The 16,065-nt window shown below is 36.5% G+C and overlaps 1 protein-coding gene across 2 annotated transcripts in view; it reads left to right on the forward strand.

Annotated features, from left to right (window-relative positions):
• CNTN1 (contactin 1) overlaps positions 1 to 16,065 on the forward strand; it is a 249,712-nt gene that overhangs the window by 196,514 nt on the left and 37,133 nt on the right. For both annotated transcript variants that reach the window (XM_066991953.1, XM_066991949.1), the window contains exons 15-17: positions 6,466 to 6,586; positions 10,235 to 10,393; positions 13,301 to 13,450. In XM_066991953.1, coding sequence (XP_066848054.1) covers positions 6,466 to 6,586; positions 10,235 to 10,393; positions 13,301 to 13,450 — 430 coding nt within the window. The remainder of the gene's footprint in view (positions 1 to 6,465; positions 6,587 to 10,234; positions 10,394 to 13,300; positions 13,451 to 16,065) is intronic.

Here is a 16,065-nt window from a genome sequence, read left to right on the forward strand (position 1 = left end):
GAGATTCTTTAGTGGGAATGGCCGTGTCATCATTATCCTGCTGGGTTTTTTATTTACCTGTAACTTTTATGCCAGCTGTAGCTTATAAAGCAAAGTGAGATAAGCTCTTCTGTGAACGGAATTGAGACACTAGAACTGCATTGATGTTGTTGTCCCTATGTCACCTCTGATCTCAATATCAAGGAAGTAGCTACAATCACATTTACATTAACATTCATCACCAGCTGTTGGATTTTCTGTACAGGAACAAAATAATTCAGGTGAACTCATTTAAAGTTCATAGTTACAGGTATTTAAAATATGTTTAAGTTATCACTAGCTTTGGAAAAAAGCTGATCTCATCTCCAAGAATCCCACCTCTTCCAAATTACTTCTTAATGATTGTTTTATCATCATACCTCCACTGTGCATTAAAACACATGTGAAGGTTTGTGTTTGTAAACCTGGCTTAAAAATCTCTGCTTATCAGATTTTATGTAGTTTTGTTATTACAAAGGGCTCGTTAGCTTCATAGTAACATAAGGTCCTTCATTGTTGCTGAGGTTGTAACGGAAGTGATACTCCTTTCAAACAAAAGTCTAGGCACTTGTAAATGATTTTCCATCATGTAGAGTCACATTCTGATGGCATTTTGTAGTTTTGTGCACTGGCAAAGGTGATTGTCAGAAGGGAACAGTGAATCTCAGAAATAGAGCATACAGTGCTATTTTTGACATCACTATTAAAGCATAAATATAGGGTTTGTATGATGAAAGTCTTTGCTTGAAACTTGGTAAATATCTGAGTGGTGAACCACAGATACACTTGGAACATCCTTGAATACTGCTGTCACAATTTCCAGTCTGTGATTCATTTTTTCCTGTATTAAGGAAGGCATTTTTTAACTTAGCCAAGCTGAGGTTTTTGAAATGAAAACATACAGTGCATTCATATCTAATTTGTGGACAGAATCTGCTGATGCCCATGCTCCTTATGTGCTTTGTAAGCTCTTCTTTTACCACCAAGAACTTGGGCTTCTTCTGAGGCACGGAAAGCTTTATCACGAACCGTACAACGATGTGATACAGGAGAGCTTCTGAACCAACATGGTACGATACCATATCTATGGGTTGATGAATTTTTAATTACGTTATGTTTTTCCATGTTTTCTGTCACTTAGATTTTAAAACCAAGTTCCCATAGGGGAAATTATTATTAGAGTGAGTATATGGGTACATCATTAATAAATACAATACAGTATGTTAATTTAATTGTTAACGTAAGAATTGGGGAGTACTAAGACTTAAGAATTTGTAATCATTTGTATGAAGTAATAATATGATTATGAGAATTCTTAATAAATGCAGTTTTTGTGAACCTTATTGGTATGGACAAACTGCATGTGTTTCTTTGCAGATCAAAGCGCAAGCAATAGTCAGAGATTCACAGGCAGTACGGTCCTCTCTAGGATGATATTTAGTGTTAATATGCTACAGGTTTATATAGAGTACTAAAATAGAGGGCCATTTATCTCTTTCATTAAAAACAATAACAATTAAAAACACACACACACAGAAACTCAAAGGTTTTGAAATTCTGCAACTTCTTTGTTGTAATTTTTGAAGGTCAGAAGAACAGGTGGCTGCCCTTCTCTACTCCCACTGCGGTACTGACATGCCCAGTGATTTTTCTTCCTGCAAGCTGTTGACAGCATTGCGTAGCTCACTGTAGACAAAAAAGGCTTACCTGTGGTTAGTCAGGCAGCCAGCCAACATTCGTTTATGCAGTAATCCCCACAGATTTTCAAAGGCTGCTGTCCTTGAAAGCAATACCCCTGGAATTCTCATGAATTAACTAGGGGGGCACCCATACAGAAATGCCATCATTCCAGACTCACCTCTTGTCTGGATCCTACATGCACTTTGGAAAATTGTCATATTAGTTATGACATATTAGTTAAAACCTGTCATATTAGTTATGTGTGGAAGATGCAAATATGTATATACATATGTATGTATATCTTAACATGGGCATAGTTTAATAATATCTAAAAACGAAATGAGCAAAAATAACCGGGGGGGGGGGGGGGGGGGGGGGGGGGGGGGGCGTGGGGGTGGAGCTAGATGATCTTTAAGGTGCCTTCCAACCCAAGCCATTCTATGATTCTATGATAAACAAAGAAACTAAGCATTCATATACCTGATTGTTCAGTGATCCAGTTGATCTGTTTAATCACTGCTAAGAACTCTTGTGTGACCTGGAACGTAGAAGGGACAGTGTAACCTGTATTTCTATATGACCCTACATGGCAATCAAGAAGTATTGCTAGCCAGAATTAAGCATTCCCTTTCATATGTTCTCAATTCTAGTTTTTATCAGTTGCAATGGTTTACCTCAATAATTTCTTAAAGATGTGAATTCTTATGTTAGACCAAAAAAAAAAAAAATGGTGTTAACTGATTTAATTTTTTGCTGGAATTTTAAGTGATCAGAATTTTAAACTGGCATCCAAAATCCTCACTAAAGTTTGGAAAGGAAAAGGATAGTTTTATCTGACTATTTTAATATCCCTAAATATGAACTGAACTGGCATTCTACTTTCAGAACATTTGGAAAATATTTAACCTCTACTTTTTTTTTTTTTCCCTTCTCATTTTCAGACAGGAAACAAAAACTGGGTGACATAAGTTTGTGTAATTTATTCAAAATGTAGAAATACAGGGACACTAATGACAGCCCGTCATATTTTAGATTGTACTGAAGATCTTTGTTGTTCCCTAGAACCATCCAGTGATGATAACACCATTTCTTATGCCTAAATATTTAGCAATTTCTTTCTTACGTACCATTTTGCATCTGAATACTTTTCGTTGCTGCCTGTGAAGGTTTCAGGATTGCAGGGTTTGTTTTTTATAACAAAATGAGATTTCTGAGCAGTCTGGAGTTGAGTTACAAAATCCGAATGTTGCCCCTTCCAGTTTAGTGTGATATAAATCCATCTGTTAATCTTTTGTAACATTTTGACCTTCATGAAAACAGTCAGATATATTTCGGAGAGAATTTTTTTTCTTTTCTGAAATACCTTAAAGATTACCACATGTATAACCATGTGATTTAGCTTAGTAATCTTTGTTTTTTTGTTTTTTTTTTTTTAAGGGGGGATAAAGTACAGAATAAGCAGAATATTTCAAATTGATTATTTTAAAATATATATATAAATGTATTTCTTAACATAAAATGTGTTTTTCTTTCAGAGTAGCTGTGATATGTAGAGTGTTCTCTGTTCTGCTCCTTGTTTTACAGGTGTCCATCTAGTTACCCAGCGGGTTCAGAGAAATGTCATAAGACAAAAATATTTTATTCTTTTTGCATATCTGTTCAAGCACAGGCAGCTGAAGATAGTGAACCTTATAGCCATCTGAAAATATGGCTAGATATTTTCCCCGAATATAGCCATTCAGACATCATAAAGATTAGCTCTTTGCATCCTAGAGATTTTCTTCAGAAAGTGTAATTTGTAGGTTTGTCAGAGTTTCACCCAAGTTGAAGGACTTTTTCCAAAACACAAGATGACAGTAGTCATTATGGGTTGTCCAAAGGCCACAAGGTAATGAAGTATTACATAAGCTTCTGAGAGAACTGGAGAAATTTTGCAAAGACTACATAGATCATCTCTTGAATCACATAACGTGGTAATAAAACAATTAAGGCCTCTAGGCCAGTCAGTCTGACCTTAGTGCTGGGGAAGCTCATGGAGAAGATTAGGTTGAGTGCCATCACACAGCACCTACAGGGCAAGCCGGTGATCAGGCCCAGTCAGCGTGGGTTTATCAAAGGCAGGACCTCAGCTCTGGTGAGGCTGCACCTCGAATAATGTTTTCAGTTCTGGGCCCCTCAGTACAAGAAGGACATCGAGGTGCTGGAGCGTGTCCAGAGAGCGGCAACAAAGCTGGTGAAGGGTCTAGAAAATAAGTTTTATGAGGAGCGGCTGAGGGAACTGGGGCTGTTTAGCTTGGAGAAGAGAAGGTTCAAGGGAGACCTTATCGTACTTTACAATTACCTTAGAGGAGGCCATAGCGAAGTGAGGATCGGTCTCTTCTCGCAAGCACCAAGTGATGAGGGGAAATGGGCTAAAGTTGCGCCAGGGGAGGTTTAGGTTGGATATTAGGAGAACTTTCTTTGCTGAGAGAGTTGTGCAGCATTGGAACAGGCTGCCCAGGGAAGAGACTGAGTCACCATCCCGGAGGTCTTCAAGAAACACGTAGACTTAGAACTTAGTAGCATGGTTTAGTGATGGACTTTAGTACTAGGTTAAAGGTTGGACTAGATGATCTTAGAGGTTTTTTCCAACCTGAATGATTCTACGATTCTGTATTACTAAGGACTTCATCTCTGCATTAGACTCCTGTGGTTGAGGAATTCCTTTTGTACTGCAGTGTTCATTATATAATGCTGAATCCCATCACTATATTTATGTGAATACAGGTAATGCTGACACCTAGTGTAAAATGTCCCTCTAAGTTAGTTATTTTTATTGTTTCCATTTTAAATACCATATTCTGTATATCTGTAAAATCATGTTTTATTCCCTTTATATATTACATATTAAAAGCCTGCTAGAAATTGACTGAAATTTTAAAACGTCATACAGAAATACTTAGACATTATAAACTCTTCTGCTATATTCTGATTAGAACCAACAGATTTTAAATCTTTGACGATGGAGAAGTACTTCCTCTGTTAATTTGCTAGGTGGAAACACCTTCAACACACCAAAAAAACAACCAACCCAAAAAGTCAGAACAAAACCCAACAAATGTCTTTTATTAGGCAAGTTAAAAACAGAGTCAGCTTTTTCTTGATATGTCTAGCTACCTGGGCTAAAGGTTTTCCAAAGGGAATTCAAAAGAGTAAGAGTTCCAAAGCATTATGTGAAGAAATCTGAGTTGTTGTTTGGTTTTTATTTATTTTATTTTATTTTATTTTATTTTATTATTTTATTTTATTTTATTTTGTTATTTAATGTTCCTACCTGATTTTCATTCAAGTAAATAGAAATAACACTGAATAGGTAAAAGATGGAAGACATCCAACAATGTGACAGTGAAGCAAGTGTAGTATGTATATTGAGTATGGTGCAAATACACCTGGCAGCAGTGGCTGCCGGCAGATATTCTGGGGAAGTCAATGGAAAAGGGAGTTAGACCAGTGCCTTTTATCTGGCTCTGAGGTCAGCAGGTACAGGAAGATCAAATTAGCCAAACTTTCTACTTTCCCAAACCAGTGTGGAGCAAACCATGTTTCCAGAGATCTCTTGTGTGTGTGATCTCTTGTGTGCTAGGTGCCTACGTGTTGGCTGGGGTTCCTTTTGGCATGGTCCAAAATTGTGCATGGGAAGCATGCCAGCAATTAAACAGCATACACAGGTATTTCTGCAGCAGAAATGGCATTTCATAATGGAACAGCTCTCCTGTAGGAATTTGAGAAGTCTAAAGTGGAGTCAGCTCTTTTGTTATCACTGCTGGAGATTTCCAGATCCTTGTGTTAGCCTATTGCTTGTCAATTTAAAGTGGATGGCCTGTGAGATGGAATTCATGAGTCTGAAGTTAGACATTGCAGTCTCGCACTGGTGAAAAGTCTTGGGGAAGGATTAGGATCTGTGATGATGAGAAGGAAAAGGAGGAAGAAAAGAAGGAGGAGTCTGTGAGCCTCATTGAATGGTAATTTGCTTCCCTGAAACCCTTTGCGATGGAGCTGTGGAGGCTGAGGCAAGGGGGGACAGCATGGCTGGCCCTTGTTTTCCCCAGGTGGGGCAGGTCCAGTGGCAGCAGCCAGCACTATGCACAGCCCAGGACCAGGGCAGGTCCATAGAGAGAAGGCCAGGCCAAGGTCAGGCTAGGATGGCAGCTGGCCACTCAGGGATGGCTAGGCCGAGCCATAATGTAGTAAGAACTGTATCTGGGCTCTGCTTGTAACCTCTCTATGGTAAAAACATTTGTGCTGTTTTAGGTTTGTAAAAGAAGAGCCACACAGCATTGGTGGCTCTGTTAGTAGGCCTCCATGACACTGTTATCATACAAACATGCATAAATAGCATGTAATGGTATAGAGGAATCGTCTGATTGCTGTTTATGAAAAAAATAGGCCTGACTAAATCTAATATTCAGATGTGGTCTTAAAATAGTAGAAAATAGGCAATGTCGGCTTCTGAAGAAACGCCTACTGAACAGATCTCTTAAGAAAGACATTTGTTTTTTCATATGTAGTAAAGATCAGCAGCTCTTCAAGAAACACAGGACACTTTCAACAGCTGTCATATAAATCAAATATATCTTTGAGAGTGATCTGATTGTGAAGTAAGCACTCATTTCTTGGAAATAGCAACCACTGTATATTGGTTGGGAGGCATGTGTAGATAGGTATCATAGGTATCACTTAGTTATACAGGGATGTTTACCAGCTTCATTAAGTACTGTTTTTTAACAGATTAAATCCAATGGTGAACTTCTTATTAAAAACGTTCAGCTGCGGCATGCAGGAAGATACACGTGCACCGCACAGACAATTGTTGACAATTCTTCAGCTTCAGCTGACCTTGTTGTAAGAGGTAAGGTTCTCCAGGTAAAAGAGAAATGTTTCTGTTTTTCATCTAGATAAGCAGAATGTGAAGTCCTTAAAGTACTGCTCAGGGTACTTGTTCTTTTCCAGACATTTAAATATCTAACTCAATGTGTGTTTTCCTGGAAATCAATAAAATTTTTTTATTACGTATACTTTTCTTCTGTTTAAGTAATTTTTAGATACTTTAATTTGGTGTTTATTATTAAATAGCAAAGTAGATTGTATCATTTCAATATACTTAATTTATAATATTTATATTGTTTTGAGAAGCCATTTCTGTTTTTGCATAATGCTTTTTTGATTACATTATTGTGTGTAACACTAAGCCTACATTAAAAGGATTTCTGGTTTTCAAATGACAGAAAAATGGAGATTTGAAGTCAAGGTTATCACTCCATTGTTAACTTATTCTTCTATCTGTAAGAGTTACTTCTATCTGTAAGAGTTACTGCAGTCTCAAAATACTGTACGTGCTCATATGGTACATACCCTACAAAATATGTTTCCATGCATGGTTTCAGGAGCATGAGTTAATTCATGTTCTTTGGGCTTTTTACTCCATTTTGTGCCTCCAGATACATCTTCTAAAGTGCTAATGCTCTGTAATGCTGACAATTCAAATCAGGTATAACTTGTACTTGGGTCTGCACAGCTATCATGTTTTGACCCCATTCCAGTTGTACTATACATCTGGATAGTAACTGGAGTATAGCTTGTTGAGTTTTTGCCATCTATATATGTTGTGCACTTCAATATTTCTGATTTATTTTTCACTGGGTGTTAACAGACAGTGAAATGTCATCAGTTTGGGGTGAAATGTCAAAGCAAATGTGATATGTGGTGAAATTGCAGAATAAATTGCAGAAAACTGTGAAGAAAAAGAGAAGGGTTTGTTCATGTGCCGTAGTAGTATGTAAGCAAATCCTTTTACAAAACAAAAAGAGAGATCAGCTGACTTATCAGCCTTCTGATAATCCTTTTAACCCAGTAATTATAAATAGAATCATAACTCTTAGCATATGTGGTTGAAGAAATCAGCATTTGTTTTATGCTCAACTTTCAGGTTTTAATATTATGAACACAATCCTACTTAGTGTTGAGAACTTCTTGCTACTATTTTTGTCAGAGGAAGACTCAGTATTTTACAGGCTCAGGGTTAAATACCCCTATCTGATGAAATATGACACAAGTGACATTGTAATTTCACTGTGTTGATGGTAAGAGGCAACAGCAAAGTCTGGAAACACAGAGTTAGGTTCCAGAGCACCTCAAGGATAGACACCGTTCATGCAGATGCGTGAAGATATTTTCTCCATCAACAGGACACTATAACGGTTCATATGGATTGTCCTTTTTGACATTAGAGTGTTAAAATTCGTGTGTTCAGGAGAATTGATAGTGGTAGTAGTGCACAGAAAACCAAGCTGTCAGTCCCCTGAGTACACCAACAAGGCCTTAATAGCTGTGATCACCCTCATCTAGGACACCCACCATGGAGGGCCCACAAGCCCTATTTAAGCTCAGCCCTTGGCTTTCAGTCCTGGCCTGAGCTGTATTACAGATGTGCCTGTTCCAGCTCTGTCTCTGGAGTCTGGGCGGAGTTCAGACCTATGCACTCTTGGATGTATGCTATAGCTTGTCACCTGAATGCCTGTGGTGTCCAGGACTCCCTTACCAGCACCCAGCTCTGCCCACTATATTCTAACCCTACAGGACTGTTCCCTGTTGTTGAAGGCACAGACTACCCTGGGGGGGTTGCACTTTCCTGAAGGTCTTTGGTGTTTCTTGACACATGCTATTTACGGAAACTTTCATAGTGAGGTGAGAAGCTATAGGAGATCTCTCTCAAAGAAGGCAGGAAAGAAAGACCTGGTACTGATGAGCGTTTCCGTACTCTTATTTGTTTCAGTTCATTTCATTTGATTCCTTTTTCTTCAGTTTTATGGAGAAAGTAAAGAACCCAAGACCCGAAGATACGTTTGGCACATGTATTTATACGTGGTGTAGGAATCTCATTCCATTCTTATTGTTGAGTTGTTTTTGTTTTGGTTTTCTGTGGTTTCCCTGTACATGCTGCAGATAAATGTATCCTGTTATTTCTTGTTTGGTTGTTGTTCTTTTTTAATGTGCTCTGAGACTTGTTCAGTCAGATTGTTGAGTAATTACCTGAGTCATGTTGGCATGTTGTTATCTCTGAAAGTGGAATCAGAAACTACTTCACAATAGTTCTCATTCATTGTCTCTGTTTTGACACGATTGGTAATGCATATCACATAACTGTGTATCATATAAAACAGATGGATAATAACAGAACCAGAACAGTCAATGTGAAAAGAGTAATCTGAAAATATCTATAGGCTAGTTTGTAAGTAGGTGTTAAGCTTTGAGTTAGAGAATTACTGTAAGTTTGGATGTTGTTTCTTCTTAGCACAGCTTACTGAATGTTGTGGCATCTTTTACAGATCAAGATTTCAACACTCACAGATGTGTATGCCTGCACCACTCTCTTCTCTCGAATGAAAAAGCAAATATGGATTGAGAATAATTGCTGTTATTTTAACATGGCTATTTTAATGAGTTGTTATGAGCAGAAATGGTATTTGATACTTGAAGAGTGTAAGGATGAGACTGTAAACTGGTTTAAGACAAGTAGCTTTTACCTAGAAGGTTTTAGCTGGGTGTTGGGAAGATAGCAATATGCCATAAAACAAACATATATATTTAGTTCATGAAATTTTATATTCATTAGAATATAATGCAGGTATCAGCCTTTTGAAGAAAAAGAAATTATTCTTTGAAAATATTTTATAGACACTTCGTGATAATCAAGGCTGGAAGAGACAGTTTTGTGAAAAATGTTTTCTTTGACAGCTTCTGTTCTTTGTTGGTGGTCTTTGTAGATTTATTCTGGTATACAGGGTTTGTTTGATTTCACCCTTATAATTCAGAAGACTGCTTTTGGGTCACTGGGTGGAATGGATTCCACATTTTGGCATAGATTTTGAGGTTCTTGTTATGGGCAGACTTTAGTAGGCCTTTAGAGAGACAGTGACTACTTTTTCTTTCACTCAGTTTATATTGGTTCATAGGAAGTTCAAATCTCATGGTGGGTTTATCCAGTGTGGGGTAAGATGAGGGTCCAAGAGAAATGTGAAGAGGTTTATAGAAATGTTTTTTCAAGGTATGATTTCTCTCCAGTATAAGTCTCAAGATTTTCCATATAAATTACAGTTCAGGCCAAAACTGAACAAGCAGAAGTATAGATTAAGGTTTCCAAAAGGTTATCATTAGGTGGTATTTAGAAAGGAAGGTTTTATGTTTTTTTTTCTGAGTTCATCGTTCAAAAAAGAGCAGCAACAGTTATAAAGTATCCCTTTTTCACTTAAGAAATTCTGTTCTCAGTATTACTAGTTAGGCAGGACTCATGGAAGTTTCATTTGATAGTTTTCTGATGCAAGAACAGTTATCCTCTGAATCACTCTATACAATAATAAAGTATGTATAAACACATTTTCCATCTGTTCTTACATAGAAAGTGAGGCCCAAAAGCCTCATACCTGATAAATGCAAACAGGAAAATTAATAAACTTTCCTTTTTTAGTATATTTAATCTGTGAATTGAATTTTTCCTCAGGTCCTCCAGGCCCTCCCGGAGGTATAAGAGTAGAAGAAATTAGAGACACTGCTGTAGCACTTACGTGGAGTCGTGGAACAGACAATCATAGCCCTATTTCTAAATACACTATCCAGTCAAAAACTTTTCTGTCTGAAGAGTGGAAAGATGCCAAAACAGGTAAGAGTAATGCCAGAAATAATAAAGCCAATAGATTATTAAATGTTTGATTGTTAATCAGAAAACAGCCACTGTAGAAGGAAAATGGGGATGCTATTAATGTCTGCTACAGAGTTTGGGAGCAGGTAGTCCTATCAGTGTGTTGTCAACATTTTTATTCTATTTTTTTAATTTTTTTTATATATTTATATTTTTTTATATATATATATATATATATATTAATCTCTTGTTGCTTGTAATATTCCACATCAGCTACTGGAATTTAAAAATATATATATTTGCAGGTTACTTTGGATGAAAAAAGTATGTCTTAAGTTCTGTATTTGTTATGCAGAAAGTTGGCTGAAATTGTCTACTTTTTCTGTGAACAGACTACTTACCATTTGCATTAAAACTGGCACCCCTAGAGAAAACACAGCTAAGATTATCCTTCTAACCACTGGATGTCATCAGTGTGCCACATAATTGTAGTTGAGGAGACACCTACCTGAACATAGGATGTGCTGACATATATAGTATTTATTTACAAGATTTAACAAAATACATAAATTGTGAAAATATTTTAATAACACCAGTATCTTTGAATGCTTTATGATGGATAGCATTGCTAATAGCTATATGGAGTGTATTTATCAATACAATTCATTATGACACTGGAAAATTATAACTTCAGTTCTTTCCTGTGAAATTAGGGCATCACACACTCAGGATTTCTTAATATTAAGAAAATTAATGGTTTCAGCTATTTTCTTTTAATTAAGTAGTCCTTTGAAACTGCAGAGGTATATGTCTAAGAAATAGACATTGACATATTAACCTCAAAATCTCTGTTAATAATAGAGCTACTGCCTTAAATCACATTTCTCTCCTAGAATATGTAGTATATGTAGTTTCGTTGTATATAATTACCTCCAACAGCCAGCACTAGTATATGGCTTATGGTAAAGTAGTTTGGTAAATTAAACTAGGAGGTCCTCCAGTCCCTTTCTATCTCTGGTATCTTGTTTAATAATTTATGTAGAATAGATTTCTTTGAACTTTTACAATAAATAATGTAAAAATTAGAGTCGTTCAAGTAATTGGTTATTTATTCAAGTGACTGTTTGCAGGAGGGAGGATCCATTTGGATCAGCCTCCCTTTTTTCAGGATAAATTATATTTTATTTTCTGTTGATTTTTTTTTTTTTTAATAAAGAATATGCTCTTGGGGAGTGGCTAGGTTATAGGAAGATATAAGAAAAAAATATGAAGGGGGGTGACAGCTCTGATATTGCCACCTATTGTGCTACGTGTTACTGGAACTAGAAACATTTGTGTAGGAGATACAAGTGCAGGATTCAGATCTTCACTCTGGTTCAGAGCAGACACTTCTGCTCAAAAAATTCACTTCTCAGGAATATTCCTTATTTGCAGTGTTACAGGCATGACAGGATGCATGTCTCTGCATCTCTGAAGTTCTTCTGCTTTGTGTAATTAATGAGATAGTCACTGAGACATACAGTCAGAATGTTATCCTGTAGCATGTTGAATGGGATTCACATCTTTGGACAGGGAGGAACCTACGTTCTTAAATTTATTTTTTAGGAAGCTAGCATGAAAGATAGAAATGTTTCCTTTCTGAAAAGTTGAAATGAACTATTCCAGTGTTTTCAAAATCATTGCTTTTTCATTTGAACAACACTGACTAATTTTGTTCTATAGATGCCTTCAAAAAATAGCTGAAATCACCATAGTAACCATCACTGGAACCACTGCAAGCCAGTGCATTGCTTAATTTCTGGGCTCCTCCCAGTTTGACTCAGTGTTCATTTTTGTATGAAAAAAAAAACACAATGATCGGTCCAAATTGATCTCTCATCAGTATTTAGGCTGTCATTTAATGTTGGTAATTTTCAATGTGTGAAACAACAACAAAAAAATGTACTTTGGCATTGCACTTTGAAAATATTGTTATTATTACTACTACTACCATCCTTCCCAAGCCAAATAATTCATCTCAGGTTGCATAATACCAAGTGTGTTTTATGAAAGAAGTATGTTCTACTTCACAGTATGGAAATACGTGTAAATAGGTTGTGTAACATTGCTATTCCTGTTTTTTTGCAGCCATTGTGCTCATATTGTAATTCCCAATCAGCCACCTTTTCAGTGCAGAATATGTTATTTCTCATCTCCCTCTGACCCCAAGACTCCAGTTTGACAAAGTTCTTGGCCTGCACAAGAAATGAAAATCCTCTTTCTGTAGCTGCAGACAGCTACAGAAACAACCACTACTGTCTGTGAATTATAGACAAAAAGAGTCATGAGTTATGCCTCTCATGTATGGTAAAGAAGTTCATCCTTATGACAACAGTACATCTTTTTCACAGGAATTATAAGAACACTTATCCTTGTTAAATTAGAACTAGATAGCAGGTTGTAACACACTCACTAGTAAGGTACATCAAAATATGACCACATTTTTATAAACCACTCTATCAGTTGATCAGTCCCTATATTTACTCCTGTGCAGCCGTTATCTATTTCATGATTTTTTATTTTCTTATGCATTACTCCTTTTCTTATGCGATTTCTCCTTGAGTTTTTATGTAGGAAAAATGAAATTCTACAACAGCAGTATGTAATTAATAAGGATGCCTTCATCATTAAATGCACTTCTTTTGCTAGTTCACACCCAGTTAAAACTTACAAGTCTGTAAGAGTTTATCCAAGATAGTGTCATATTTTCCAAGTTCCCAGTCATTGCCAGGAGTACTCATAAAATGTGGTATCCCTCATGTATAGCATTCCTTCAGCTGGATGCGTGTGGTTGCAGAATAGTGGCAGTTTGTGGATTTAAAAACTTCATTGATAACTGACCTCATTGTAAAAATGCTGTTTTCTAAAGCAATTTCTCATTTCTTTTAGAGCCATCAGATATTGAAGGAAATATGGAGTCTGCCAGAGTGATTGATTTAATTCCGTGGATGGAATATGAGTTCCGAATAATAGCAACAAACACTTTGGGAATAGGAGAACCTAGTATGCCATCACAGAGAATTAGAACTGAAGGCGCTCGTACGTAAACAGAAAATGTCATTTTTTTGGTGTGCTTTTTATTTTCACATTTTCCTGTCAATTTTGTAATTTTATTTGCTTTAAATAAAAAAAAAAAATCATAAAATGCAAATCCAGAATATATTTTTAGTCACCAGCTACTGTAGATTTTAGTGAGGAAACACCAGACTTTCTAGATATCCTAGCATTACATCAGACAGGAAATAAACATCCTGATAAAAACAGAAAATCTGTCTCCATTGTTGAAACAGTCATACTGTATCTTTTAGAGGTACCCCACCTCTATCCTTGAGCTGGTGTACATAAATGCATGCACTTGCCTTGTTTGCAATGGGATTCAGGGCTTAGGAAAAAAAAGAAAAAAAGAAAGAAAGATGCATGTTTCTGACAAGGAAAATGTCCTTTTGCTATTTGGTTTATATTATAACTAAAAGATACATGACAAGATGTGTGTCTTACAGTATAACACTATTTTTTTGTGACGGAAGGTTTGGTCTTGTGTCCTCTTATTCCACATGAGAGGTGTGACATTATCTGGCATAACACATGCCCTTATCAGTCTAATTGCTTAGTGTTAAAATCTCTGAGCATATTCAAGAATATCCTTCAGTCTTGGGCAGGTCCTTTTAAAATGGATTCTTAAGAATAAAGAATTAGATGTAATTATTCAAGATAATACGTTCTGTTTGGACTGTACAATGGAGATAACAGCAGTGCTCTAGGAAGTAATGTATCACTGCTACAAGATTGTATCCAACAAAGCCTGTGTACCAGTATATCCTTCTCAATGCATATTAGCACCCATGTGCAGCCTTGATATATTTATAGTTTTTAAAAAACAGTTGTCCCATAGCTTGAGGTTGTAAACTCAAAATGCAAAATGAAAGTGAAAAAAATGAAATTTTGCAATTATACCTGCTAGGTCATTGCTTTGATTAGGTAGCGTTTTCAAAACAAAATACATTTGCATTGCAAATATCAAAGCATTTGTTAATAAAGATCCGCATCTGGTCCATTAAAAAATGTGTTGCTTAGGGAGGAAGGAAATACAGATTTGTTAAATTAATCTAGACAGGGAAAGAAAATCCACAGAACTTTAACACTTAAATTAAAATTAAATTACTGTCTATAAAATTGACTTCGCATGTTTTCTGACTCAACAGCTGTACTTGAACATGGCCCAGGCATCTAAATGAGAAATCTGGGTGTGCTCCTTGGGGTGCTGGATGCACAACAGACATTTCTGAAATGTCAGAAAGGAGACAGAAAGGTTGTGGGGAGGTGGGAGGCTCGGAAGTAGTGCTCACAGGTAGTGAGCACAGTAGTGTCCTGAAGTTTGCAGTGCCACATTCATGGAGTTAGTTTTAGCCTCCTTCCACACACCCCCAAAATGGCATATCTGCCACTTTTGTAGCAGGTTGCAATGCCTCTGCAAGATGTAGTCTGTTTAGTCTGCTGTCTCATTCCCAGTGCACAGCACCATTGTCAGCTCTGGCAGACTGTGATAGACACTTTTGGTGAAATGAAGCAAAATGTTAGCATAAGCTTCCTAAGCATCAGACAGGACTTCTTGCAATGCCAAAACAGAGTAAAAATCTGTAAGAGTTTGCAGATAAACTTCTGAGCCCAAGAGCATTTCCTGCCAGGAGCTGGAATTTGTTATAAGCACCAACAGTAGCATTCAGGTTGCTGTATCAACTTCCAGGGTGCTACAGAACCAGTACTTTGCATTTTCACGTAAACCTGAAGAAGTTAAATATTTTATTGTGTAAACAACAATCCATTTCCATACATTGCAGTTATTTTTAACATTTGTTCTGTGTTAAACAGCAACAAACAATGCTGTGTCTCTGCTGTACTATGTGACCGACCAATGCTGTCTGCTAAACTCTAATGTTATCAATGTCTTTTTCAGTTCTGAAGCCTCTCTTCTTGTAGAACTTTAATTTCACTAGCATTCTTTGTTAGCATGACAAGAATATGTCCTATGGGAAAAAAAATAGGAAAAAAAAAAAGATTTTTTTTTTCCTAATAAATCTACTTGTTCAGTCAATAACACATTATTTCACAGACTTCTTGAAATTCAATTGATCAAAGGCTGCTTTTATGTATTTTAGCTTCTGGATGCATTATAGTAATTTTCTAAGTGTTGCTGTCTGAATTCATAACCTGGTATTAATGAAGGGAGAAACCTGGTTTTAATGGAGAGAGATTGAGGGAAACTCTCCTGAAAAAGGTGATTTGTAAGGTGATTTTTTCCTCTCCTCTGGCAGCCTGTGTATGTTCTTTGACTACCTAAGCATTCTAGCAAACCTCTGTTTCTAACTTAGCTACAGAGCTACATGCTTGTAATAGACAGTGCGACTGCTGTGTATTTCAGTAATAACAAGGTCAGGTTATAAGTTAATAATTCCAAGAAAAGCTTCCCTTTCAATTATCGTAATATGTATATTTGGCCTCATTCTCCACTGATTTGTTTTCTGGAAGGCCAGAAAAAAATAGTATAAACCATGCACCAAATGCAAAACCATTCCATTTTCAAATTTGTTTTACTTTTTTTTTTTTTCCTTTATAAAAACATTAATTCTTTTCTGCTTTCCTGTTTCTTCCTGACT

This window comes from Anser cygnoides, chromosome 1 (genome assembly GCF_040182565.1).
Source record: "Anser cygnoides isolate HZ-2024a breed goose chromosome 1, Taihu_goose_T2T_genome, whole genome shotgun sequence".
Lineage (NCBI taxonomy): Eukaryota > Metazoa > Chordata > Aves > Anseriformes > Anatidae > Anser > Anser cygnoides.